Source organism: Chiloscyllium plagiosum, chromosome 33 (assembly GCF_004010195.1).
Source record: "Chiloscyllium plagiosum isolate BGI_BamShark_2017 chromosome 33, ASM401019v2, whole genome shotgun sequence".
NCBI lineage: Eukaryota > Metazoa > Chordata > Chondrichthyes > Orectolobiformes > Hemiscylliidae > Chiloscyllium > Chiloscyllium plagiosum.
Genome location: NC_057742.1, coordinates 133,265 through 160,374, shown reverse-complemented (window position 1 = coordinate 160,374; position 27,110 = coordinate 133,265). Strand labels below are relative to the sequence as shown.

Below are 27,110 nucleotides of genomic sequence, written 5' to 3'. Positions count from 1 at the left end.
TCTGTCAGTGATTTTCAACTGGATTACACTAATCAGACATTTCTACCTCTATGAAAATTCTGTGCCAAAAAATATAATAACATAAATCTTACGACAAGATGGTGACATCTTGCAAAATGTCCATATTATAGAGGAGGAAGTGCTGAAAATGCATAAAAGTGGATAAATCCCCAGGACCTGATCAGGTGTACCCTAGAACTCTGTGGGAAGCTAGAGAAGTGATTGCTGAGCCTCTTGCTGAGATATTTGTATCATTGATAGTCACAGATGAGGTGCTGGAAGACTGGAGGTTGGCTAACGTGGTGCCACTGTGAAGAAGGGTTGTAAGGACAAGCCAGGGAACTATAGACCAGTGAGCCTGACGTCAATGGTGGGCATGTTGTTGGAGGGAATCCTGAGGGACACGATGTACATGTATTTGGAAAGGCAAGGACTGATTAGGGATAGTTAACATGGCTTTCTGCGTGGGAAATCATGTCTCACAAACTTAATTGAGCTTTTTGAGAAAGTAACAAAGAGGATTGATGAGGGCAGAGCGATAGATGTGATCTATATGCACTTCAGTAAGGCATTCGACAAGGTTCCCCATGGGAGACTCGTTAGATCTCACGGAATACTGGGAGAACTAGCCATTTGGATTCAGAACTGGCTCAAAGGTAGAAGACAGAAGGTGGTGGTGGAGGGTTGTTTTTCAGACTGGAGGCCTGTGACCAGTGGAGTGCCACAAGAGTTGGTGCTGGGTCCTCTACTTTGTGTCATTTATATAAATGATTTGGATGCAAGCATTAGAGGTACAGTTAGTCTCCCCCCGTGACACCCTCTCGACACCAAAATTGCAGATGTTGTGGACAGCGAAGAGGGTTACCTCAGATTACAACAGGATCTTGATCAGATGGGCCAATGGGCTGAGAAGTGGCAGATGGAGTTTAATTCAGATACAAGAGAGGTGCTGCATTTTGGGAAAGCAAATCTTAGCAGGACTTATACACTTAATGGTAAGGCCCTAGGGAGTGTTGCTGAACAAAGAGTGCAGGTTCATAGCTCCTTGAAAGTGGAGTCGTAGGTAGATAGGATGGTGAAGAAGGCGTTTGGTATGCTTTCCTTTATTGGTCAGAGTATTGAGTACAGGAGTTGGGAGGTCATGTTATGACTGTACAGGATATTGGTTAGGCCACTGTTAGAATATTGCGTGCAATTCTGGTTTCCTTCCTATCGGAAAGATGTTGTGAAACTTGATAGGGTTCAGAAAAGATTTACAAGGAAGTTGCCAGAGGTGGAGAATTTGAGCTATGGGGAGAGGCTGAACAGGCTGGGGCTGTTTTCTCTGGAGCGTCGGAGGCTGAGGGGTGACCTTATAGAGGTTTACACAATTATGAGGGGCATAGATAGGGTAAATAGGCAAAGTCTTTTCCATGGGGTCGGGGAGTCCAGAACTAGAAGGCATAGGTTTAGGGTGAGAGCGGAAAGATATAAAAGAGACCTACGGGACAACTTTTTCAAACAGAGGGTGGCACGTGTATGGAATGAGCTGCCAGGGGAAGTGGTGGAGGCTGTTATAATTGCAACATTTAAGAGGCATTTAGAAGAGTATATGAATAGGAAGGGTTTGGAGGGATATGGGCCGGGTGCTGGCAGGTGGGACTAGATTGTGTTGGGATATCTGGTCAGCATGGGCGGGTTGGACCGAAGGGTCTGTTTCCATGCTGTACATCTCAATGACTATGACTCCATGACTCTCTCATTTGAACTGTCCATATCTCTTTGATTCTCTTTGGGCGTTCCCCACAGCTAACATTTCCATCTAGCTATGTACCTCTAGCAAATTTGGATAATTACTGTTTGCTTTCATCATTAATAATTCCCAAGTTATTTATATTGATGGCCAACACAAGCATTGACACTTGAGCCACTCCATTAGTTAGAGCTTGCTAACTTGAACTGCCCTGTTCACCCCTACTTTTTATACTTGTGCTTTAACCAAACCTTTTTCCATATTAATATATCAAAATGTACCCTCAACTCCATCAGCCCTGATCTCAGGTATTATCTTTTTTGTGTGGCACTATACTAAATTATTTTTGGAAATCTAAACTTAATACGCTACTCGCTCCCCTTTATCTATTATAGTCTACGCATCTGATCTGTCAAGCCCATGTTTATGATGGAAATGGTCAATGGAACAACTATAGAAATGCTACAGGGCATTAATACGTGTTCATATTCAGTTAAAAATATGGGCTTAGGATTTTACAATGTTAGAAAATAATTTAAGGATAAATCAGTTAGAAACATAGAAATGTAGAAAAATTTGGAGTAGAGGTAGGCCATCCATCTCAGTCCCCTGGTCCTGCTTTCTCCCCTTACCCTTTGATCCCTTTAGCCCTAAAAACCATATCTAACTCCTTCTTGAAAACATTCAAGGTTTTGGCCTCAACCACATTTTGTGGCAGTGAATTTCACAGGCCCACCACTCTGAGTTAAGAATTTTTTTCTCACCTCAGTCCTGAATGTCCTACCCCAAATCCGTAGGCTATGATCCCTGGTTCTAGACCCACAGGACATTGGGAACATCCTTCTTGCTACTACCCTATTTGAATTGATAGATTTCTAGGAGATCTTTCTTCATTCTTCAAAGTCCAGTGAATATAGTCCTAACCAATCTAGTCTTTCTTCATTCATTAGTCCTGCAGTGCCAGGAATCAGTTGTATTCCCACTGTAGCTAGAACATCTCTGCAAACAATATTCCAGGTGTAGTCTCACTAAGGCGATGTACAATTGCAGCAAGACATCCCTGCTCCTGTATTCAAATTATTTTGCTATGAAGGCCAACATACCATTTGCCTTCTTTACCACCTGTTGCACCTGCATGTTTACTTTCAGTGCTTGGTGTACAAGACCACCCAGCTCTTGTTATAAACAAGAACTGAAATTGTGAGAGAAACTCAGCAGGTCAGGCAGCATCTGTGGAAAGAAAATAAAGTTAACATTTCAAGTCCAGTCCTTCTTCAAAATTGGTCTTGTTGCTCTTCCCCCTTTCTCAATCTATCTGCTTTCAGTTAACAATGAAGAAGAACCACTGTGCCACCGTGGGCGGCACGGTGGCACAGTGGTTAGCACTGCTGCCTCGCAGCGCCAGAGACCCGGGTTCAATTCCCGACTCAGGCGACTGACTGTGTGGAGTTTGCACGTTCTCCCCGTGCCTGCGTGGGTTTCCTCCGGGGGCTCCGGTTTCCTCCCACAGTCCAAAGATGTGCAAGTCAGGTGAATTGGCCATGCTAAATTGCCCGTAGTGTTAGGTAAAAGGGGTAAATGTAGGGGTATGGGTGGGTTGCGCTTCGGCGGGTCGGTGTGGACTTGTTGGGCCGAAGGGCCTGTTTCCACACTGTAAGTAATCTAATCTAATAAGATATGACTTCAAAATGAGAATTGATTTTCATCACGTGTTTTGTTCCAATTACCTCCTCACTCTCTAGCTTTGCTTCACCTGAATATGATGTATGGTTACATTCCTCTGCATGAAACACCACAGGATATCGACTAGTAACTTTACTAAAGGTGAAAAGAACCTGCAGGGGTAACAAGCATAACATAAGCTAACGAGAAAACATTTTCAAAATTGTTTCCATTATGCTATTGGAGGAGCAGTAGGTGCTAAAAGCAGTACAAAAGTTTTGTCACTAAATACCCTCAATTTCAACTTGTCCTGGAACTATGATGCAATCAATGGAGCATTAGCTAGTATCATATGTGCAGCAGTTCCAGAGAAATCTTGCCAATTGTTCCCTAAGAACACTGTACAGATGATAGGGACAGATCCACATGCAAAACAGCTGTTGGTATGATGGGTGGTCGATCTGACTGAACACAAAACCTTTCAAACATTAATCACATACTCCCAGAAACAGATACCCTCATCTCCTATATATTCTGAATAATCTGACCCACAGCCGTGGTCATTTTCACTCAGATAGACTCACCGCCCACATCTGTGATGCTGCTCTGTGGTTTACTCTGTCCCAGTGGAACAGTCTGTGGTGTGCTGTTCCTACTGTCATCAGTGGTGATCACGGTTTCTTTACGAGCGGTTTTCTGCAAAGGCGGATCTTCAATGATTCCTGCTTGTTTCTGTCGTCGGCGCTTTTTACTCCAGAGTTCGTGGCAATCCTGCCAGTGAGGAAGGCTGAAAAGAAAGTTTATATAAAGTACACTTGCTAAACAACAAAGATGAAATTCCACAGGTGCTCAAAATCTGAAACAGCATTTTTCATTTTTATGTGAAGTAGCAAATTTAACCTACATTCAAAAAGAGAGGGAAGCAGAAGATAGAAACCATAGGCCAATTAACTTGATGTCTATTGAGAGTGAAGTGTTAGAATTGACCAGATTACAGATGCACACTAAGAGATACTCAAGGTAATCGAGATAGGTCAGCTTGGTTTTGTAAAACAGACATCACATTTAACCAGTTTACTGGAACTGTTTGAAGGAGTAAATGCTCCGAAAACGTACTGCACCTGGATTTGGAGAGTACAGGGGCAACATGTTCCAATAGAGTAAAAGGGTAGGACCATCAAACCCTGGATATCAAGGTATATATAGCATTGGATTAAGAGGTATCATCGATAGTCACAGGTGAGGTGCCAGAAGACTAGAGGTGAGCTAACGTAGTGCCACTGTTTAAGAAGGGTGGTAAAGAGGAACCAGGGAACTATACACCAGTGAGCCTGACGTCAGTGGTGGGCAAGTGTTGGAGGGATTCCTGAGGGACAGGATGTACATGTATTTGAAAAGGCAAGGACTGATTAGGGACTGTCAACATGGCTTTGGGTGTGGGAAATCATGTCTCACAAATTTGATTGAGGCTTTTGAAGAAGTAACAAAGAGGATTTATGAGGGCAGAGCGGTAGATGTGATCTATATGGACTCCAAAAAGGTGTTCGATAAGGTTCCCCATGGGAGATTCGTTAGCAAGGTTAGATCTCATGGAATACAGAGAGAACTAACCATTTGGATACAGAACTGGCTCAAAGGTAGGAGACAGAGGGTGGTGGTGGAGGGTTGTTTTTAGACTGGAGGCCTGTGACCAGTGGAGTGCCACAAGGATTGGTGCTGGGTCCTCTTCCTCTACTTTGTGTCATTTATATAAATGATTTGGATGCTAGCATTAGAGGTATAGTTAGTAAGTTTGCAGATGACACCAAAATTGGAGGCGAAGAAGGTTACCTTAGATTACAACAGGATTTTGATCAGATTGGCCAATGGGCTGAGAAGTGGCAGATGGAGTTTAATTCAGATAAAAGAGAGGTGCTGCATTTTGAGAAAGCAAAACTTAGCAGGACTTATACACTTAATGGTAAGGTCCTACGGAGTGTTGCAGAACAAAGAGACCTTGGAGTGCAAGTTCATAGCTCCTTGAAAGTGGAGTCACCGGTAGATAGGATAGTGAAGAAGGCGTTTGATATGCTTTCTTTTATTGGTCAGAGTATTGAGTACAGGAGTTGGGAGGTCACGTTGCGGACATTGATTAGGCCACTGTTGGAATATTGTGTGCAAATCTGGTCTCCTTCCTATTGGAAAGATGTTGTGAAACTTCATAGGGTTCAGAAAAGATTTACAAGGATGTTGCCAGGGTTGAAGGAATTGAGCTATGGGGAGAGGCTGAACAGGCTGGGGCTGTTTCTCCTGGAGCGTCGGAGGCTGAGGGGTGACCTTATTGCGGTTTACAAAATTATGAGGGGCCTGGATAGGATAAATAGACAAAGTCTTTTCCCTGGGGTTGGGGAGTCCAGAACTAGAGGGCATAGGTTTAGGGTGAGAGAGGAAAGATATAAAAGGGACCTAATGGGCAACCTTTTCACGCAGAGGATGGTACGTGTATGGAATGAGCTGCCAGAGGAAGTGGTGGAGGCTGGTACAATTGCAACATTTAAAAGGACTTTGGATGGGTATTTGAATAGGAAGGGTTTGGAGGGATATGGGCCGGGTGCTGGCAGGTGGTGCTAGATTGGGTTGAGATATCTGGTCAGCATGGACAGGTTGGACTGAAGGGTCTGTTTCCGTGCAGTACATCTCTATGACTCTAACAGAAAAAGGGGAGACTTATGTCAGATACATCGAGGGCTCAAAACAGTCAAAACAAGAGAGAACTTCAAAGGAGATTGGGAGAACTAAAAGTGGACATGAAAGGATACTGCCGAGCAAAATACAGTAAAATCCTAAATTGCTTTACCGGATACATTATGGGTACAAGGGTGACTCGGGAAACAGTAGGGGCTATTACAGACCACAAATGGTAATTTATGCATGGAACCAGAAGATGTACGTAGGGTTTCAAGTGAATACTTTTGGGTTGGTGTTCACTAGTGAGAAGAACAAACAAAATGGGAACTGAAATCAGGGAGAAAGCCTTGGAACAACTAAAGAGATTAGCATTGACAGAGAGGAAGTTCTTAGTGGTCTGGCTGCTTAAAAAAGCAGATAAATCCCCAGGGCCAATGAAACGTATCTCAGGTTTTTGCTTGAGGCAAGGGAGAAAATAGCAAGGTTCTAGCGATTATTTCCAATTCCTCTTTGGCCACAGGAGAAGAGCCGGAGAACTGGAGAACAGTGAATGCGGTACCGTTATTCAAAAAGGGAGCAAGGGAAAAATCAGGAAACTATAGGGCTATCAGTCTAACCTGAGGAAACTGTTAGAAGTAATTCTGAGCAATAGAATCAATCTGTACTTGGACAAATACGTTTAGTTAAGAATAAACAGCAAGGGGAGATCATGTCTGACTAACTTGACTGAGGTTTTTGAAAAGGTTGGTGCTGAGCCCTTGCTGTTTGTTATCTCTATCAATGATTTGGATGAGAATGTACAAGGCATAATTAGTAAGTTTGCAGATGACACTAAAATAGAGAGAACTGTGACATGAAGAAGGTTATCCGAAATTACAGCAAAACCTTGAACAGCTGGTGAAGTGGACCGAGAAATGGCAAATGGATTTTACTCCAGATAAGTGTGAGTTCTTGCATTTTAGAAATTCAGATCAAGGTAGGAGTTTCATGGTGAATGGTAGGGCCTTAAGGAGTGCAGTGGAACAGAGGGATCTTGAAGTTCAGGTGCATAGTTCTCTGAAAGTGGAGTCAAAACTAGACAGGGCAGTGAAGGAGAGTTTTGGCACACTAGCCTTCACCAGTCAAGGCAATGAGTATAGAAGTTGGGAAGTTATGTAGCACTTATATAGGATGCTAGTGAGGCCTCACTTGGAGTATTGTGTTCAGTTTTGGTCATCTTGCTATAGGAAGAATGTTACTAAACTGGAAAGAATGCAGAAGAAATTTACAAGGATGTTGCCAGGACTCAATGGTCTGAATTATACGGAGAGGTTGGACAAGCTAAGACGTGTTTCTTTACAGCGTAGGAGACTGAGGGGGGATTTTACAGAAATGTTTAAGATCATGAGAGGCATGGATAGGGTGAATGCACTCAGTCTTTTTCCGAGGGTTGGGGAATCGAGGACGAGAGGGCATCAGTTTAAGATTAGAGAGGAAAGAATAAAAAGGCACCTGAGGGGCAACATTTTTACACAGAGAGTAATATGCATTCGTAGTGAGCTGTCAGTGGGAGTGGTTGAGGCTGGTACATTAATAACATTTAAAAGGTATTTGAACAAATACATGGATAGGAAAGTTTTAGAAGAATATGGGCCAAGTGCAGGGAAGTGCGGTTAGCATGGATGGACATTTTGGTCAGCATGGACCAGGTTGGGCCAAAGGGCCTGTCTCTGTGCTAGAACATAGAACATTACAGCGCAGTACAGGCCCTTCGGCCCTCGATGTTGCGCCGACCTGTCATACCAATCTGAAGCCCATCTAACCTACACTCTTCCATGTATGTCCACATGCCTGTCCAATGACGATTTAAATGCACTTAAAGTGGCGAATCTACTACCATTGCAGTCAAAGCATTCCATACCCTTACTACACTTTGAGTAAAAAAACGACCTCTGACATCTGTCCTATATCTATCACCCCTCAATTTAAAGCTATGCCCCCTCGTGCTCGCCGTCACCATACTTGGAAAAAGGCTCTCCCTGTCCACCCGATCTAACCCTCTGATTATCTTATATGTCTCTATTATGTCACCTCTCAACCACCTTCTCTCCAACGAAAACAGCCTCAAGTCCCTCAGCCTTTCCTTGTAAGACCTTCCCTCCATACCAGGCAACATCCTAGTAAATCTCCTCTGCACCCTTTCCAAAGCTTCCACATCTTTCTTATATAATGCGGTGACCAGAACTGTACACAATACTCCAAGTGCGGCTGCACCAGAGTTTTGTACAGCTGCAGCATAACCTCATGGTTCCGGAACTTGATCCCTCTATTAATAAAAGCTAAAACACTGTATGCCTTCTTAACAATCCTGTCAACCTGTGTGGCAACTTTCAAGGATCCGTGTACATGGACACCGAGATCTCTCTGCTCATCTACACCACCAAGAATCTTACCATTAACCCAGAACTTTGCATTCTGGTTACTCCGACCAAAGTGAATCACCTCACACTTGTCCGCATTAAGCTCCATTTGCCACCTCTCAGCCCAGCTCTACAGCTTATCTATGTCTCTCTGCAACCTACAACATCCTTCGTCACTATCCACAACTCCACCGATCTTTGTGTCGTCTGCAAATTTACTAACCCACCCTTCTACGCCCTCATCCAGCTCGTTTATAAAAATGACGAACAGCAGTGGACCCAACACTGACCCTTGCAGTACACCACTGGTGACTGGACTCCAGGATGAACATTTCCCATCAACCACCATCCTCTGTCTTCTTTCAGCAAGCCAATTACTGATCCAAACTGCTATATCTCCCACAATCCCACTCCTCCGCATTTTGTACAATAGCCTACTGTGGGGAACCTTATTGAACGCCTTGCTGAAATCCATATACACACATCAACCGGTTTACTCTCACCTTCTCAAAGAACTCAATAAGGTTTGTGAGGCACGACCTACCCTTCACAAAACCATGCTGATTATCCCTAATCAAATTATTCTTTTCTAGATGATTATAAATCCTATCTCTTATAACCTTTTCCAACACTTTACCAACAACTGAAGTAAGGCTCACTGGTCTATAATTACCAGGGTTGTCTCTACTCCCCTTCTTGAACAGGGGAACCACATTTGCAATCCCCCAGTCTTCTGGCACTACTCCTATAGACAATGATGATTTAAAGATCAATGCCAAAGGCTCGGCAATCTCCTCCCTGGCTTCCCACAGGATCCTAGGATAAATTCCATCCGGCCCAGGGGACTTCTCTATTTTCACACTCTGCAGGATTTCTAATACCTCTCCCTTGTGACCCTCAATCACACCTAGTCTAGTAGCCTGTATCTCAGTATTCTCCTCGACAACACTGTCGTTTTCTAGAGTGAATACTGTCGAAAAATATTCATTTAGTGCTTCCCCTATCTCCTCTGACTTCACACACAACTTCCCACTACTATCCTTGATTGGCCCTATTCTTACTCTCGCCATTCTTTTATTCCTTAAGTACCCATAGAAAGCCTTAGTGTTTACCTTATCCTATCCGCCAACAACTTCTCATGTCTCCTCCTGGCTCTTCTGAGCTCTCTCTTTAGGTCTTTCCTGGCTACCTTGTAACCCTCAAGCGCCCTAACTGAGCCTTCACATCTCATCCTAACATAAGCCTTCTTCTTCCTCTTGACCAGAGACTCCACTTCTTTCGTAAACCACAGCTCCCCCGCTCTACAGCTTCCTCCCTGCCTGACAGGTACATACTTCTCTAGGACACACAGGAGCTTTTCCTTGAATAAGCTCCACATTTCTAATGTGCCCATCCCCTGCAGTTTCCTTCCCCATCCTATGCTTCCTAAATCTTGCCTAATCGCATCGTAATTGCCTTTCCTCCAGCTGTAATTCTTGCCCAGTGGTATACATCTATCCCTTTCTATCACTAAAGAAAACATAACAGAATTGTGATCGCTATCACTAAAGTACTCACCTACTTCCAAGTCTAATACCTGGCCGGGTTCACCTTCCAAATCTAATGTGGCTTCGCCCCTTGTTGGCCTGTCTACATACTGTGTCAGGAAGCCCTCCTGCATACTATAGTACTCGTACTATAGTGTTCCCAGTCAACATTTGGAAAGCTGAAGTCCCCCATGACAACTACCCTGTCTTTCTCACTCCTATCAAGAATCATCTTTGCTATCCTTTCCTCTACATCTCTGGAACTATTCAGAGGCCTATAGAAAACTCCCAACAGGGTGACCTCTCCTTTCCTGTTTCTAACCTCAGCCCATACTGCCTCAATTGACGAGTCCCCAAACATCCTTTCTGCAATTGTAATACCGTCCTTGACCAACAATGCCACACCTCCCCCTCTTTTACCATCTTCTCTGTTCTACTGAAACATCTAAACCCTGGAACCTGCAACAACCATTCCTGTCCCTGCTCTATCCATGTCTCCGAAATGGCCACAACATCGAAGTCCCAGGTACCACCCCATGCTGCAAGTTCACCCACCTTATTCAAGATGCTCCTGGCGTTGAAGTAGACACACTTCAAATCAACTTCTTGCTTGCCCGTGCGGTTTTGTGCCCCTGAAACTTGATTTCAGACCTGCCTACTCTCAACCTTTTCTATACTCGAACTACAATTTTGGTTCTCATCCCCCTGCTGGATTAGTTTAAACCCACCCCAATAGTCTTAGCGAATTTCCCCCCCAGGATATTGGTACCCCTCTGGTTCAGATGAAGACCATCCTGCTTGTAGAGGCCCCACCTACCCCAGAAAGAGCCCCAACTATCCAAGAATCCAAAACCCTCCCTCCTGCACCATCCCTGTAGCTACATGTTCAACTCCTCTCTCTCCCTATTCCTCGCCTCTATGACTCTATCAGAGGTGACCGGGTGTGTAGGACAGGGTAATGCTTTTGACATAGTCTACTTGGACTTCAGCAAGTTTTTTGATCAGTTTAAGCCTGAGCGAATAATAGCAAAGGTACGAGCCCACAGGATCAAAGTAAATCTGGAAAATTGGATCAGTGGCAGGAAACACAGGCTGGTGGTTGACAGGTGTTCTCCAACAGGATGTGTGTCCAGTAGACTCCCAAGGGACCAGTGTTGGGGTCCTGCCATTTGCCATCTATGTAAATGATTCACATTTAAATGTAGGAGGGTTGATCAGTAATTTTGCAGATAATACAAAAATTGGGGGAGTGGTATATATTGAGCAGGATAGCTTTAGATTACAGGAGGACAGAAATGGGCTGGTCAAATGGAATTCAATTCAGATAAAAATGAGATGATGCACTTGGGCAGGACAAACAAATCAAGTTGAAAGGCAGGACCTTGGGAAGCACCAAGAATCAGTGGAACCTTGATATGCATGTACACCGAACCCTTAAGGTGTCAGGACAGGTGAGTAAAGTGGTTAAGGAAGAATATGACATACTTACCTCTCTTAACTGAGGCATAGAGTTTAAGGGCAGGCAGGCTTTGCTGGAACTGTCTAAAACATCAGCTAAGCCACAGCAAGAGTATTATGAGCAGTTCCAGAACTCACATTATTGGGGGGATGTGATAGCACTAGAGAGGGTGTAGAGGAGATCTACCAGGACATTGCTTGGGCTGGAGTGTTTCACTTATGAAGAAAGATTGGACAGACTGAGGAGGTTTTGCTTAGACCAGAAGATATTGAGAGGGAATATGATGGAGATGTATAAAATTATAAGGGACAAAGATAGTATAGACAGGAAGACACATTTCCCCTTGATGGAGGGATCAATGTCCCAGGGGCTAGATTTAAAATAAGGGGCAGAATATTTAGAAGGAATGTGAGGAATAACATTTTTACCCAGAGGGTAGTGGGAATCTGAAATTCACTGCCTGTCTGTGTGGGAGAGGCAGAAACCCTCATAACATTTAAAAGTATTTAGATGTGCATTTACAATTCCAAGGCGTACAAGGCAAAGAGCCAAGTGCTGGAAAATGGCATTAGAATAGTCAGGTGGTTGTTTTCAATCTGTGCGGACATGATGGGCTGATAGGCCAATTTCTTTGCTGTCAATCTCTATGACTATATTATATCCATGTTACTATGTTGCCCCTTACACATTTTAATTTTACCCAATAGCCTTTCATGTGGCACCTTGTCAAAATGCCTTCTGGAAATCAAGTGGATTACCTGTGGCAGGTCTGATCAGGCACGCTGTGACCTAACCTAGCACCTTCATAAACACATCCAAGATTTCCAGGAGCAACTCCCAGTCCAACAGTGATGGCTGTGGAGCACATTCATCAACTGTGGCAGCCTAGACACTGAGGTCTGGGATTTTCATCACAGAATTTGACTTCTGTTGATATGTTGATATAAACTATGCAACTTTAATAGTTGCATTGTTTTGTTTCTACTGACACATGGAATTACGTTAATATTCAAACGTTTAAACACACTAATACAGGAAATAGTTTGCAAAGTGTTGTCTTTGAATATTGGAACTAGTCTCATATCACAGATAAATTAGAAATTAAACATTTTAGGGAGAAAAATGAGAACATAAACACGAAATGCTAAAACTTTAAAAAGGAGGAACTGGCATAAAATACCACCATTTCCTAAAGCTCAAAAATACAGCTTAGCAATTGGCACTGATACTTACTCAGGAGGAGGCATTTTTGTGGGGTCCACATTTTTCAAGAAATCACTCTGTAGGGTTTGCTCAGCAGTGCAACGTTTGCTGGGGTCAAGAGTCAACATATGATCAAGCAAATCCAGTGCAGGGAGTGGAATACTGTAGAAATAGTAAATGTCCACATTCTTACATGTGAAACAGCAACTGGCTTCAACTCTACAAACCCAGGAATACTGGATCCATATCAAAGTCTCATGAGCAAACTAAAAGATACAATGAAGGCAAAGCAACACATCAAAAACATATACTTTGTGTTCATCACCACCTTTCTGAAGGTGATTGAAAATGTGCAATCAATGTTGGCCAACCAGCAAAACCCACTGAATGAAAAAAGTTGTCAGCTGCCCAAGTGATACCAGCCATAGGTAACACTTAGTTTCAAAGTATCTGCTGCAACATGAATAAATCTAGCCAATGTTCCATGCACAAATTAAAAGCATCACTGTCTATTCAAAAGTTATGGAAAACCAGACAATTTAAAAATCCACATATATCACATCATACACTAAACGTGCTGAAGTCTGATTTATTTGGCGTGCATTTCAGTGACTTCTAGTTATTGCTGAAGCCATCCTTGTAGCTTATACATCTGGCTGATCAGACTGGCATTCCAACAATTTGATGTAGCCCAGCTGCTAACTCTCTATTCACTCCCAGGACAGGTCTAGCACAGGGTTGGATACAGCTTACAGCTCCTTCTACACTATCCCCATCAAACACTCCCAGGGCAGGCCCAACACACGGTCAGATATGAAGTAAAGCTCCCTCTACGCTATCTCCATCAAACACTCCCAGGACAGTTGCAGTATGGGGTTAGATACAAAGTAAAGTTTCCACTAAATTGTTAACAACCTTGCAAAGAAATTAGAGGAATTATAATAGGGTCTTCAAAAATCCTAAACTATGCTGGAATAATAGTAAAGTAATGTAAAGTGCAGAGAATGGAAGAGTTTTTGAACCATGTCCAGAATTTTTGATCAATAGCGCTGTAATGTTCTATGTTTCTGGTGCACTGAAGGTGATGGCATTATTGGATTCAGTTCTAGGGAGGTGTACAAAGTGTCAGTACAGGAACATTTAGGGACAGTAATCAAAGCATCATAAATTTGAGGTTGGCTAATGAAAAGGGAAAAAAGCAACCTGCAGTAAAAATAATCAACTTGCAGAGGGCCAATTTCAATTGGATGAGAATAAATCAGGTTCAGGTAAGTGTGAATCAAAAACTTGTAAATGAAACTGGAGCAAAGTCTTTCAAGGGGAGACCATTTAGGGAAATTCCTCTAAGGTGTGGTGGGGAATGGAAGGTAGGAGAAACAAAGTCATAACTCCTTGGTTGAAAAAAACAGTAGTATGGGTGAAGTAGAAAAGGGCATGAATGATAGATGTCAGGTTTATAATACAAGCACCAGGTTGAATATAAAACGTTTAGAGGGAAAGTGAGAAAGAAAGCATGAGAGACAAACACAAAGAATGAGAAGTGGTTGGGAAGCTCAAAGTCTCCTTTTGGCATTTGAACTTAAGAAAAGAATAAGTGGTGGGGGGGAGGGAGGTGGCGTTAGTGATCAAAGTGGGAGAATTAGGCATGGAAAGACAGCAAAGTTAAGATTCTAAACGGGAACGTTGCATGTGTCTTCACCGAGGATATAAAAAAGAAAGTCACCAGAGCCCCAGAAGACCATTGGGCTATCTCTCAGTACTGAGAGATAACTGGTGATGAGTTCAACCTGAGGGTCATCATGCCTCAGGCGAGGAGCAAGGTTGAAAAGATGGGACCTTTATGGTAACCTATCACCAAAGATATACTGAAAAAGAAAGCAGTCAAGACACTGGATGTACCAAAAATTAATATAAAGGTGGTGTTAGAAAGGCTGATTATACTTAAGAGTTGATGAGTCACCAGAACTGGATGAAAGCTGTTGAGAGATATAAGTGAGGAAATTGCAGAGCATTTGCCATACTCCAGCAGTTCTCCTTGGAAACAGGGATGGTGACAGAAGACCAAAACATTACAGTGTTAAATCCATAATGAAAAAGGGATCTAAGAATAAAGCCAGCAATTACAGGTCAATCAGTTTAACTTTGTGGAGGAAATGGAAATATTTTTTAAAATGATAATATGGGCAAACCTAAGTTGTATAAACAAATGTGGGTTAATTAAAGAAAGACAAAAAATGATTTCTAAAAGATAAACTGTTAAAATAATTTAAGTTTTATAATGAAATAACAGAGGGCTGACGAGGGTAATGCATATGTTGTCATGTACAAGTACTCCCAACAAGCAGCAATTTAATGCCACAGAGGGCAAATGAGATACAAAAAAAGACACTATCTGGAGAAGTAATAGGAAAGAGGTGACAACAGTGAACAGTAGTTTTTCTGAATAGTCACATATATATACACTGGGGTTGCATAGTGATCAGCACTAAAATCTCCACTAAGGGCCCTCGTGGGTCAGTGGTAGTAAATCAGGTAGTTGTATATTACTACAACAAGACATTTGACAAGGTTCCACATAGTAGACTGGTTAACAAAGTTAGATCGCATGGAATCAGGGAGAACTAGCCACTTGGATACAAAATTGGCTTGAAGGTCGAAGACACAGGGTGGTGATGGAGGATTTTTTTTTGGACTGTCTGTGACTAATGGTATACCACAAGGATTTGTGTTGGGTCCACTGCTTTTTGTCATTTATATAAATAATTTGGATGTGACTATCGGAGGAATGGTTAGTAACTTTGCAGATGATATCAAAATTGGTGGTGTAGTGGATAGTGAAAAAATGGTCATCTCACGACTACAATGGGACCTTGTTCACTTGGGCCGATGGGTTAAGGAGTGACAGATGGAGTTTAATTTAGATAAATGAGACTGTTGTATTTTGGTAAGGCAAATCAGGGCAGGACTTATATACTTAATGGTTGGGAGCTGGGCAGAGTTGTGCTGGAAAAGCACAGCGGGTCAGGCAGCTTGCAAGGAGCAGGAGAGTGGATATTTTGAGCATATGCCCTTCATCAGGAATGCGTTGGTCTTGGTGGTGGTGGTGAGGTTGGGGAGCATATTTTATCTCAGCCCCCCTCCCCCACTACATTCCTGATGAAGAGCTTTATGCTTGAAACGTCAACTCTCCTGCTCCTCGGATGTTGCCTGACCAGCTGAGCTTTTCCAGTGCCACACGTTTTGACTCTGAACTCCAGCATCTGCAGTCCCCTCTTTCTCTTGGGGAGAGTTGCCAAATAAAGAGACATTGGAGTGTAGGTTCATAATTCCTTAAAAGTGGAGTCACAGGTAGACAGGGTAGTGAAGAACTTGCCTTTATTGGTCAGTGCATTGAGTATAGTAGATGGGATGACATATTGTGGCTGTACAAGACTTTGGAGAGACCACTTTTGGGATACTGCATTTTATTCTGCTCTCCCTGTTATAGGAAAGATGTTGTTAAACTTGAAAGAGTTCAGAAAAGAATAACAAGGATGTTGCCGTGGTTGGAGGGTTTGAGTTACAGGGAGAGACTCATTATGTTGGGGCTAATTTCCCTGGAGCGTCAGAGGCTAAGGAGTGATCTTACAGATGTTTATAAAATCATGAACGGCATGGATAGGGTGAATAGCTAAGGTCTTTTTCCCAGGGTAGGGGAGCCCAAAACTAAAGGGCACTGGTTTAAGGTGAGAGGGGAAAGATTCAAAAGGGACCTAAAGGGCATCATTTTCATGCACATGGTGGTGTGTGTATGGAATGAGGTGGCAAATGGGACTAGATAAATTTAGGATATCTGGTCTCATGGACGAGTTGGACTGAAGAGTTTGTTGCCATGCTGTAGAACTCTATGACTCTATATGTTAAGACTAAGACTGCGCGTAAAAGGCTTAACTTAAAAACTTTGTTTATGGCACAAAACTTGGAAGAATTGTAAACTGTTGGGAGGACAGTGATAAAGGGCAAGAGGACATGGAAAGGTTGGTGGAATGGACAGACGTTTGTCAGATGAAACATTGTGCTGAGAAGAGAGAAGTGATAAATCTTGAATGAGGAATGAGTAAAGACAACATAAAATAAAAGGAACAACTCTAAAGGAGATTTACGAAATAAAAGACTTGAGAGAATATGTTCACAAATCATTGAAGGTGGGAGCGCAGGTAGAAAAGTGATTAAAGTAAGTACATGGGATCCAGAGATTTATAAACTGAGGCATGGGGCAAAAAAACCCCACAAAAACACAAATAAAACCTATACTGAATGGTTAAAAAAGACACTGACTTTGTAGCAGATGTTATATTGTATCCAATTTTTGGCACATACTTAAGGAAACAAGTGCAGGCATTAGAAAGAATGGAGGAAAGATTTACAAGAATGGTTCCAGGAATGAGGGACTTCAGTTAAGTAAGTAGATTGGGAAAATCGGGATTGTTCTCCTTGGAGACAATAGGAAGGAGAGTAGCTACAAATGTTCAAAATCGTAAGAATCTAGACAGAACAGATAGAACAAACATGTTTCATTGGCAGAAGTGTCTAGAGTCAGAGGGCACTAATTTAAAGTGAATGTCAAAAGGAAAATGAAGAAAATTGCTTTACTCAAATAACGGTTAGGATCCGGAATGCACTATTTGAGTGTGTTGTGGATTGAATTGTGCATTTCAGAAAGGAATTTGAGAAGCATATGAAGAGAAAGTCTTTGCTGGGTCTTTGGAGAATAAGTCCAGCCGAGTTGCTCTTGCAGACATCTGATACAAACAGAGGGGTCAAATTGCCTCCTAAACTGCTGTAAACATGCTGTAATTCTATGATCCTCCAATAAAGAATAAAGCTTTCTTCCACACTGTCTCTAACAAACATTCCCAGGGCATGTACAACACTGGGATACATTGAGTAAATGTCCATCTACGCTGTCCCCATCAAAAACTCTCAGTACAGATGCTGCATGGAGTTAGGTACAGTGTAAAGCACCATCTATAATGCCTCCATCAAACACATCCAGGATAGGTATAACACAAGGTTAGATACAGAGTCATGTTCCCTCTCCTCTGTCTCCAACAAACACTCCCAGGACAAGGGTTAGAAACAGAGTAAAGCTCCCTCTATACAGTCCTTTTAAGCACTCCAAAGAACAGGATGGCATCTATTACAATGACCTTCTGCTGTCAGACTGACTGTTGTTGCTTACAATGAAAACTCTTCACGAAGCCGTCTCCGATATTGTTTCTTCGGTTTCATTGTGTGAAAATATGGCAACTTAATGACATCAGGCCAAGCCGCAGGACAAGGGCTGCCACATAATCGACTGAGAAAACAAAAGCATGTAACAGACTTATCATTTACAATCATAAAAAACAGTGAAACCTTTCACAAATCATTCATTCTTTTAATGATGCCAGAAATGACCAATGTCTATTGGACAAAACATGCCCAACTGGATGTGACTGAGGAAATCAACAGAAATTGTCCAACTGTCACAGTATAATTGGCATGTGCATGAGTTCCCCACCTAATTATAACAAGTAACTGCACTAGTTACAGGATATGTTGTTACACATTTTGCAAGTATATAAAAAGGACAGGAGCTAAAATAAATGTTGGTCCTTCAGAAGCAGAGACAGGGGAAACTGGCATGGAGAATGAGTAAATGGCAGAGATACTGAATAAGTACATTGTGTCCGTCTTCACAGTAGAAGTTATCACTTACATACTACAAATAGCGAGTTTAATAAGAGTGAGGAATTTAACTTAAGGTCATTAATGTCACCTGAGAAAAGGTACTGAAGTAATTTAAAGAGTTATTATAATCCGATAGATCCCCAGGACCCAATGCTCTACACCTTGCTGCAAAGATAGCAGATGCACGAATTTTTGTTATCTCTAAATACCCCAGATTCTACAAAATGATCCCAGCAAATTTGAAGTTAGCAATCATACGGTTCAAGGGGGAAGTGAGAAAAGAAAGAACTACAGGCTAATAAGCCTGATTGATGTCGGTCATCAGGGAATTGCTAGAATTTCTTAAGGAAGTCCTGACAAAGCATTTAAAATAAATAACGGTAATTTCTGACAAAGTCAACATGGTTTTATGAAAAGGATGTCAGGCAGGGTTGATAAACTTAACAAGATTTTTCTAAATGTAACTAGTAAGGCAGTTAAAACAGAACCAGTAGATACAGTATAATTGGATTACCAAAACAGATTCAGTAAGGTATCACACAGAAGTTTAATACACAAGATACCAGCTCAGGGAATTATGGGAAATATATTAGGAGTGATAATGGACAGGAAGCAAATTGTATTGACAAACCTGGCATATTCAAATTAGCACATTGTGACCACTGGATGTCAAATGGATCAGTTCTGGGTTACCATTATTTGCAATGTTTATTAGTATCTTTGATGAAAAGATGGAGAGTAATTTATCTATGTTTGCTGATGATATAAAGCTAGCTAGGAATTAAAAGTTGTGAAGTTCAGTGAAAGTTCACGAAGTTGGCTCCTATGACGAGAGGCTGAGTAAATTAGATCTATGTTCTCTGAGATTTAGAAGAATGAAATGATATCATGGAAGCATACAAGATTCTGAAGGGGCTTCTAACAGCCACTCACAGCTTCTGACACAGAGGTTATTTAGGATAAGGGGCTCATAATTTAGGATGAGATGAGGAGAAATTATTTCACTGAAAGTGATTTGAATCTTTGGAATTCTCTCCTCCAAGGGGCTGTGGATGGTCCATTAATGCATATTTAGCCAGATATGTGGTCCTGCAAGGAATAAAGGAGACAGGGAATAAAGTCAGGGAAATGGAACTGAAGACATGTTTAGCCATGGTTCGCCATGGTTGCATTAAATGACAGAGCAGGTTTAAACAGACCAAATGGTCTACTTCTGCTCCTATCTCTTATGGTCTAACATTATATAGCTGCACACCGCCAGTGTCAAGAGGGTAAATGTCACACAGAGATCAGTGCTGGGGCCACAGTTGTTTGTGATATACATAAATGATCTGGAAGAGTGCACTGTTGGTATGATCAGGAAGTTTGCAGATGACACGAAGATTCATGGAGTAGCAGAAAGCATAGGGGACTGTCAAAGAATACAGATAGGCTGGAAAGTTGGGCGGAGAAGTGTCAGATGGACTTCAATCCAGGCAAATGTGAGGTGATGCATTTTGGTTAATTGTAAAAAAGGTTATTTACGACGATGAGGACTTCTTAAATTCACTTCTTACCTGATAAGCTCAAGTTGTGCCAGCTCCTGATTGGCTTGGAAGATTGGTTTTTTAGTGAAGAGCTCCCCGAGGATACATCTGCAGACAGACAAGAGTTAACCAACTCATCACTTGCAGGTCTCCGCTTCACAGCAATCAGACAGTTTCTGCAGCACAACTGACCTTTGAAATTGCCAACATCCACAACTTTCTTATTATTGTGGAATATCACTGCGTCAAACCTCTGATAATAACAAAAGCAGGAAATAAGACTGACTTCACCCTTTGTGTAAGGACAGCACCATTTTATGCTGAGCCCTCAATGTAACCCAATTTGAATGGATTAAATGATCTATGCCTCTTCCATTTTTCATTCTCAAGCTTCTTTTACAGATGTTTATTTTGCCCCCAACTCTCTCTCACATCTTTTTTTACAGTTATTCCTCCTAGCATCAGTCACTTCCTATATATCATAGGATCTCTGACAGGTGTTCACTCTTCCAAGCCTCTCAATCTCCTTTCCTTTTACAGCATTTCTTACTCATCATCATCATCATCTGCAACATCAAATCTCAGGCCTCTTCTGCATTTAAGTAGCAAACAGTATCACAGCTTTTCCAATTTTGGTTTGAACTCTATGAAGTAAGGGACAGCATAAAATTGAAAAAGTAAAATTAAAAGAAAGAACTTACAAAAATACAAAATACTGCACAGATCCTGCTGAATGGGAAGGATACAAAGATCAGCAATGGGCCACAAAAAAGTGTTACCATAAGGGATTATGAAAGGAAACTTGTAGGGGACATCAAAATCAATAAGAAGAAAATGTATAGTTTTGCAAAGGGGAGGCAGTTGGTCAGGAGCAATGTTAGCAAACTAAAGATTGAAAGTGGGGATATTGTCAATGACAATGACAATGGCAGACATGGTGATAATTACTTTGCCTCAGTATTTTCATAGAAAAGAAGGATAATTTGCCAAAGTCTCAAGGTAAGTCTCAGTGGAACTGGAACAAGGATTGAATAAAATTAATGCAGTTAAAACTTTGATAACGAGGAAATTAATGAAACTGAAGATTGACAAATCCCTAGGACCTGATGGTTTCTATCTGAGGGTCTCAAAGGAAGGACTGCACATTGTAGATACCCCAACTATAGAGTTCCCAGGTTACAGGAGTCATCCCTTTGGATTGGAAAATTGTACATGTGACTTCACTTTTTAAGAAGGACAAAAGAGAAAAACCAAGGAATAGCACTGCTCTTGCCTAACATCTATCGTGGGGAAATTGTTGGGAGTCTATAATCAAAAATAGGGTAATTGAAACAGTGAAAAGTTTCAGTCAAGAGTGTGGTGCTGGAAAAGCACAGCAGGACAGGTTGCATCCGAGGAGCAGGAAAATCGACATTTCAGGCATAAGCCCTGAAAACTTTCAGTTAATTAGGGAGAGGTTCATGCATGAACCTGGATTCATGACAGGTTCATGCATGACAAACCTCACTGAACTTTTTGAAGAGATAATTAAGGTTATAGACAGCGAAAAATCTCTGTATATTGTTTATATAGACTTCCAGGAGGAGTCTGATAAAGTCCCACGGATGACACTATTAACTAAAGTAGAAGTCCATGGAATTGAGGGCAATTACTACATGGCTGGGAAAATAGTTGAGTGGCAGATAACAGAAAGCAGGGATAATGGATAGGTACTCAAATTAGCAGGAATGTGAACAGTAGTGTCCCACAACAATCTGTGTTAGGACATCAATTATTCACACTATTTACTTAACCACTTGGATAATGGCACAGAAAGTCATTTACTCAAATCTGCTGATAACACAATGTTAGGTGGCATTATAGACAGCGTAGATGACAGCATAAAAGGGGTATTGATAGACTAGGTAATTGGGCAGAACTGTGGCAGATGGGTTCAAAGTAAGCAAGTGTGAGGTTATCCATTTTGGACTGACAAAGGCTAGATCAGGATACCTTCTAGATGGCATTACATTAAACATAATAGATGTCTGAAGAGATTTTGGGGGGGGTGTCAGTTGCACAGATCCTTAAAATGCCATGAAGAAGTGCAGAAAATAATCATGGAAGGTATTGGAATGTTGGCCTTTATATCTCCTAATATCTAGAGAACTGGAATATAATGACACAGAGATTATGCAGTTATACAAAACCCTAGTTAGGCCCCACTTATGTACTGTGAGCAGATGTGGGCACCACACCTTAGGAAGAACACAATTTGGGTTTATAAGAATTATACATGGATTTCAGGGTAAGGTTGTGAGGAGAGATTAAACAAATTAGGCTAATTTCTCTAGAATTTAGAAGATTATCAAGTGATCTGATCAAAATATTCAAGTTAATGGCGGGAAAAAACAGGGTAGATAAAGATAAACTATTTCCACTGATTGGGAATTTCAGAACTAGGGAGGCAGAGTTTCAAAATTAGGGCCAAAATGTTCAGGAGTGATGTTAGAAAGCACTTCAAAATACAAAGGGTGGCAGATGTTTGGAATCAGTATTTTAAATCTGAAATAAATATTTTTTATTATGCAAAGGTATTAAGGAATATGGGCTAAAGGCAGGTATGCGGAGTTAGGCCACAGATCAGTCGAGATCTCATTGAATGGCAAAACAGGCTCGAGGGTTTAAATGACCTACTCTTGTACCTATCTTCCTTTCTAAGCCACAAACGGAAATATTCTGAACAAAAGCAATTAAGCGTTTGTGCCAGTGACATACTTAATCTTCAGTACCACAAACCTTCCACTTACCCACAGCTCCAAACATCAATAGCTGGTGAATATCTCTCCTCCCCTAGCAGCAGTTCTGGTGGGCGATACCAGAGCGTGATAACTTTGTTAGTGTATGGACGGCTAGGGAACAAAAATGTAGCGTGTCACTCTGAACAATGCATCAAATTTTACATTAATGCTGACGCCACAAAGTACAAAGAGACCACAGTGCAATGCTCATCACCAAAAATGGATTATAATCTGAGCACAACCAGAATGCAATCGAGTATAACCTGAGCACAAATTGAATGCAAGTGAAGCACTGTACTGTCCAGGAATTACAGTGGTGTGTTAGTCAACTCCACTAAATGTTCCAGTCAGGATCAAACCAATTAATGCCTTGTAGGCTTTTTAGTGTAAGAATTCAGGCGACATGGCAAAAACCTTGGATCTCACAGGTTTAACACAGAGAGATTTTAATTTCTAACAGACTCAGAGCATTTGCTGTTTAAAATGAAGTTTCCCTGAATGCCTCACTTGCATGATCACCCCTTGGGTCTGCATTGCTTCCTTGCCTGCAGACAGTCTATACTGTTTCTCTGTGGAGTATGAGAGTTCTGACATGAAGCGGATGTTACTGTGAATCTGCCTGAATCAATCCCAATGTTTAGTTTACAGGGACTGGTAAAATCATACTGGTTATGATTTCTATAAATAAGTAAGTGAGCAGCAATTATCACACTGTATTCTATTTCATTTGCTGAGGCCCAGTTCCTAACTTTAGGTTTTGTCCTTCAAAGAAGGAGCAAAGGTTATTCTCCACACAATTTCAGGCACAAATGGTACAAGAAACCATAGAAGACAATTTTCCAAAATCTTAGTTATGTTTTTCTATTCATTCATGAGATTTAAGTGTCACTTGTCATGCCAGCACTGTGGAGAAGGTAGTGGTGAGTCATCATCTTAGACTGTTGCAGTCCTTCAAGTGTAGGGATACCACAAAGTGCTGTCAGCAAAAAGGTTCTGGGATTTTGACCCTGCAATAGTGAAATAATGGCAAATATATTTCCAAGTCAGGTGGTGAGTAGCTTGGAGGGGAATGTGCAGGTAATGCCATTCACTTGTAACTGCTCCCCTTGTCCATCTAAATGGCAAATGCTGCAGGCTTGGAAAGAGAGCAATGTGTACCACAAATAAGACGCAGTGCAAGAACTCACCAAGGCTCCTTTGATAGCACTTCTAGAACTCTCTCCCTAATAGTGAGCCGAAATTAAGTGGACTGCAGTGGTTCGTGAAGGCAATTTACCACCACCTTCTCAAAGGTAATTAGGGACAGGAAAAAGATGCCAGCCCCGGTCAGTGATGTCCATACTCTCTGATAAATAAAAAAAAACCTCTGTCTTCACAAAGTAACATAAGAAGAGATCTACATATTTGGCCCTAGTGTCTCACAAACCATGGTACCGCAAATTTGTTTTATTATTCATTCGTTCTTCATTATTATTGCCTGTCCTTAGTTTCCCTTGAGAAGGTGGTGATGAGCTGCCTTCTTGAACCACTGCAGTCCATGTTGATCCAGCAACGGTGAAGGAACGTGATACACTTCCAAGCCAGGATGGTGAGTGGCTTGGAGGGGAATTTGCAGGTGGTGTTGTTCAATGTATCAACTATCCTTGTACTTCTAGATGGAAGTGGTCATGGGTTTGGAAGGCGCTATCTAAGGATCTTTGGTGGATTTCTTGTGGATAGTATGCACTGCTGCTACTGATCATTGGTACAAGGAGTGGATGCTTGTTGATGTGACACCAATCCAGTGGACTGCTTTGTCCTAGATGGTGTCAAGCTTCTTGAGTGTAGTTGTAGCTGCACCCATTCAGGCAAGTGGGGGCTACTCCACCTTACTTCTGACTTGTGCCTTGTAGATGCGGACAGGTTTTGGGCATTAAGAGGTGAGTTATTTGCCTCAGTTTTCCTAACTTTTGGCCTGTTCTTATAGCCAATGTGGTTATGTGGCAAGTCCAATTAAGTTTCTGGTCAATGGTAACCCCAAGGATGTTGATTGTGGAGGATTCAGTGATGGCAACAGCACTAATGTCAAGTGACAGTGGTTAGATTGTCTCTTAATAGAGATGGTCATTGCCTAACATTTGTCTGGTGTGAATTTTACTTGTCATCTGTCAGCCTAAGCCTGGCATTTGAACATGAATTGCTTCAGTACCTGAGGAGTCACGTGCACAATGTTCAACATCAATCATGATCGAACATCCCCACTTCTGACATTATGATGGAGGGTAAGTCATTGATGAAGGGGCTGAAGATGGTTGGGCCTAAGACACTACCTTGAGGAACTCCTAAAGCGATGTCCTGGAGCTGAGGTGACTGACCTTCAACAAGCACAAATATCTTAAGTGTCAGGTATGACTCTAACTAGCTGAGAGTTTGACCCCAATACCCATTGATTCCAGTTTTGCTAGGAATCCTTTGTGCCACACTTGGTCAAATGCAGTCTTGATGTCAAGGGCTGTCACTCTCACCTCAGCTCTAGAACTCAGCTCTTTTATCCATGTTTGAACAAAGGCTGTAATGAGAGCAGGAGCTGAGTGGCCCTGGTGGATCCCAAACTGGTCAACAGTGAGCAGGTGCTACCTGTTGGCTCCAATAACTGGGAGCATACACATACTGAGTATTATACCATTTATGAAACGTACCTCTCCTCCGAGTTGTACAATCGTGCCAAACCAAAATCTGCCAGCTTGATCTGTCCACTGGATAAAAGGAACACTTATTGAGACCGCAGTTTCCACATAAAATTTCCCCACAAACAAAACCACCACCTAAACTAACTATCTCACCCCAGAAGAATCATGCTGGATCAAGTAAACAATCAAAGAGATAGATGCAAGTCCCCTTACTTACCCTCTCACAACCCCCACCTAAATAAAACTTTCCCACCAATCAATATCCTGCTATTAACAAAACAACTCCATCCTCTATTTGCTCGTCATTTACATACCTGTTGTTGAGGAGAATGTTGGAGCATTTAATGTCACGATGCAGAAAGTTCTTTTTATGACAGTAATCTAATCCATCCATCAGTTGCCGCATGAAAGATCTGATGTGGTCATCAGTGAAATGCACCAACCCCGACTCCAGTAAACCCATCAAATCGTGATCCATGTACTCGAAGACCAGATAGAAAGCTCCTGTTTGAATTGGGATGGAGACAACACAAGTGAGAAAATGGTTATTGTCATCATTCACCCACAACAGGGAAGCATTCCAGAAAATTACTTACATAACTTAGTTTGGATTTGCAATTATTTATTGAAGTTTTAAAATGCAGACTGTTAATTGTTAGCTTGGCTCAATTAGAATCACTCATTTCCATAGGTCTATTATTGAAGATTTAAATATAATTCATCATCTAGAGACCACTATCTAAGTTAACACCACAATGCAGAACTAAGAATTCCCATACTGGCAAGTGTCAATTGTTCAGATCACATCAGTAAACCTCAGCTCAGCTACATATTGAATCAGTGACCACAGCAGATCAGGGGTTCTTCCAGTGTTGTCTTAATTCCATCAGAAATGGAACTCGCTCTTTTCTTGCTGCTAGTGGAACTCAACTGCCCCAGAAATGAGGGTGGCTAATGTTGTGGCCTTTGTTTAAGGAAGGTTGCAAGGAGAGACTGAGAAACTATAGATCTTTGAATCCGACTTCAGTTGAGGGTGAATTATTGGTAAGAGAAGCCCGTGCTGGAGGAGTTTCAACCTTTATCATTAACCAACAATCAATAGGTTCTTGCTGCCTGTGTAGGTGAGGGTAAAGTCAGCAGTGTGGTTCAGCGAACTGTACACAACTCCATGTTACAAGAGGCTATTCAAGCTAGGATCGAAAAGATGCTGTGATAATGGCCAGTACAGTCAGAAATAAGATAGATTAAGGGTCCTTCCTTGTACCAGTGGGAAAATATGGAATAGGTGGGAAGAATCCAGTGCTTCTCATCTATGTAATAACAAAAAACATAAACAGAACAAAGAATGAGATTCTATTGAGGACATCTGAGCAGCTACAACCCAAATTAAAACACAGAAATGCAATGATAATGATCAATGCACTACATATCTGAAACAGGAATCACTCAGACCATTGTGAATCTTTGGAATTCTCTATAAAAGAGAGCTGAAAATTAGAATTGTTCAGTATATGCAATACTGAAATTGATAGATTTTTGTTTGTAAGAAATCAAGGGAAAATGTAGGCAAGTGGGCTTTGGTCAAGCAAGTTCTGGATCAGTGGTGCTGGAAGAGCACAGCAATTCAGGCAGCATCCGACGAGCAGCAAAATCGATGTTTCGGGCAAAAGCCCTTCATCAGGAATAAAGGCAGAGATCCTGAAGCGTGGAGAGATAAGCTAGAGGAGGGTGGGGGTAGGGAGAAAGTAGCATAGAATACAATAGGTGAGTGGGGG

General features: G+C 41.8%; 1 protein-coding gene across 1 annotated transcript in view; it reads right to left on the bottom strand.

Moving 5' to 3' along the window:
• Positions 1-27,110, bottom strand: part of cdk12 (cyclin-dependent kinase 12) — a 69,481-nt gene that overhangs the window by 5,384 nt on the left and 36,987 nt on the right. Inside the window, exons 6-12 of the mRNA XM_043674682.1 lie at positions 25,650-25,839; positions 25,345-25,401; positions 22,676-22,777; positions 19,917-19,994; positions 17,870-17,986; positions 12,679-12,810; positions 3,979-4,181 (exon numbers count right to left, since the gene is read on the bottom strand). Of these exons, the coding sequence (XP_043530617.1) occupies positions 3,979-4,181; positions 12,679-12,810; positions 17,870-17,986; positions 19,917-19,994; positions 22,676-22,777; positions 25,345-25,401; positions 25,650-25,839 (879 nt within the window). The remainder of the gene's footprint in view (positions 1-3,978; positions 4,182-12,678; positions 12,811-17,869; positions 17,987-19,916; positions 19,995-22,675; positions 22,778-25,344; positions 25,402-25,649; positions 25,840-27,110) is intronic.